General features: G+C 58.7%; 1 protein-coding gene across 1 annotated transcript in view; it reads left to right on the forward strand.

The window, feature by feature from the left end:
* KIF9 (kinesin family member 9) overlaps positions 1 to 1,302 on the forward strand; it is a 19,497-nt gene that overhangs the window by 17,669 nt on the left and 526 nt on the right. Inside the window, 2 exon segments of the mRNA XM_017746792.1 lie at positions 1 to 23; positions 845 to 949. The exon segment at positions 1 to 23 is cut by the window's left edge and continues 15 nt beyond it. Coding sequence (XP_017602281.1) covers positions 1 to 23; positions 845 to 949 — 128 coding nt within the window.

Below are 1,302 nucleotides of genomic sequence, written 5' to 3' on the forward strand. Positions count from 1 at the left end.
CCATAGACAGAGCCACGTTCCTGGTGAGTTATCCCGGAGTTCTGCCGGTTCTCCTTGGGAGCCACGTGGGGGGTGGTGAGGAAGCCCGTGGAAGGAGGAGGAGGAGGAGGAAAAGGAGAAGGAGGAGGAGGAGGAGATGGAGCTCTGTGAGGCACAGAGGGAATATCTGGAGCCACATCCTGCTGCCACATTCCCTGCACTGTTCAGAGGCTAAATCAGGACAGTGACTGAGGCACCTGGGCGTCTGTGGAATATCAGGAACGGGGCAAAGTGCCCGGGGCTGCAGGGATGGTTGGGAGCCTGATTCCCAGCCTGTGGGATCCGAGGTTTGCAGCCAAACCCTCGTGGCACTGGTCGGTACCAGTCCTGTGGTAGGAGCCACCACTGTAGGGGCCAGGGGCTTTTGTCATCCTGAAAAAACACATTTCGGTTCAAATCCCCATTTCCCGCAATTCTTGCATCCAAAAAAAGTGTGGCCAGAAGGAAAGGGAGGAATTCTGCCCCTCTGAGGTGATTCCCCACCTGCAGAGCTGCCCCAGCCCCGGGGCCAACAGCACCAGGACCTGGAGCTGCTGGAGAGAGCCCAGAGGAGGCCCCGGAGCTGCTCCAGGGCTGGAGCCCCTCTGCTCTGGAGCCAGGTTGGGAATATTCATTTTCCCTGTGGGAAAATCCCAACCCTTGCAGGTTTTTGTCCAAAGCTGCTCCTCCAAGGTGTGGGAAGGGGAACCTCTCACTTCCCAGGCTTTTCCTGGCTGAATCGGTGTTCGGTGCAGCAAACGGGATCGTTATCCCAGGTCTCCGGTGTGTGCCTTGCACATGGAGTGGGGAATGCTTTTCCTGGCAGGACGAAGATGAGCAGGACAGGTTTGAGCAGATGCAGGAGATGGTGCTGCCAGAGAGCCCGGGCTCCGAGCCCTTCTACAGGGCCAGGATGAAGACGGAACAAAAGGTAACCCCAGCTGGGCCAGGGAGAATCCCACAATGGATTGGGATGAAAGGGACCTTAAGGATCATCCAGTGCCATCCCTGGATGGGCAGGGACACCTCCCACTGTCCCAGGCTGCTCCAAGCCCCAATGTCCAGCCTGGCCAGAACAAATTCCACCAGAGAGAGCTGGGAATGTTCCCCTGGAGAAGGGAAGGACACAGGGAGAGCTCCGAGCCCCGTGCAGGGCCTAAAGGGGCTCCAGGAGAGCTGCAGAGGGACTGGGGACAAGGCCTGGAGGGACAGGACACAGGGAATGGCTTCCCAGTGCCAGAGGGCAGGGCTGGATGGGAGATTGGGAATTGGGAATTGCTGGCT

Source organism: Corvus brachyrhynchos, unplaced genomic scaffold (genome assembly GCF_000691975.1).
Source record: "Corvus brachyrhynchos isolate BGI_N302 unplaced genomic scaffold, ASM69197v1 scaffold18, whole genome shotgun sequence".
NCBI lineage: Eukaryota > Metazoa > Chordata > Aves > Passeriformes > Corvidae > Corvus > Corvus brachyrhynchos.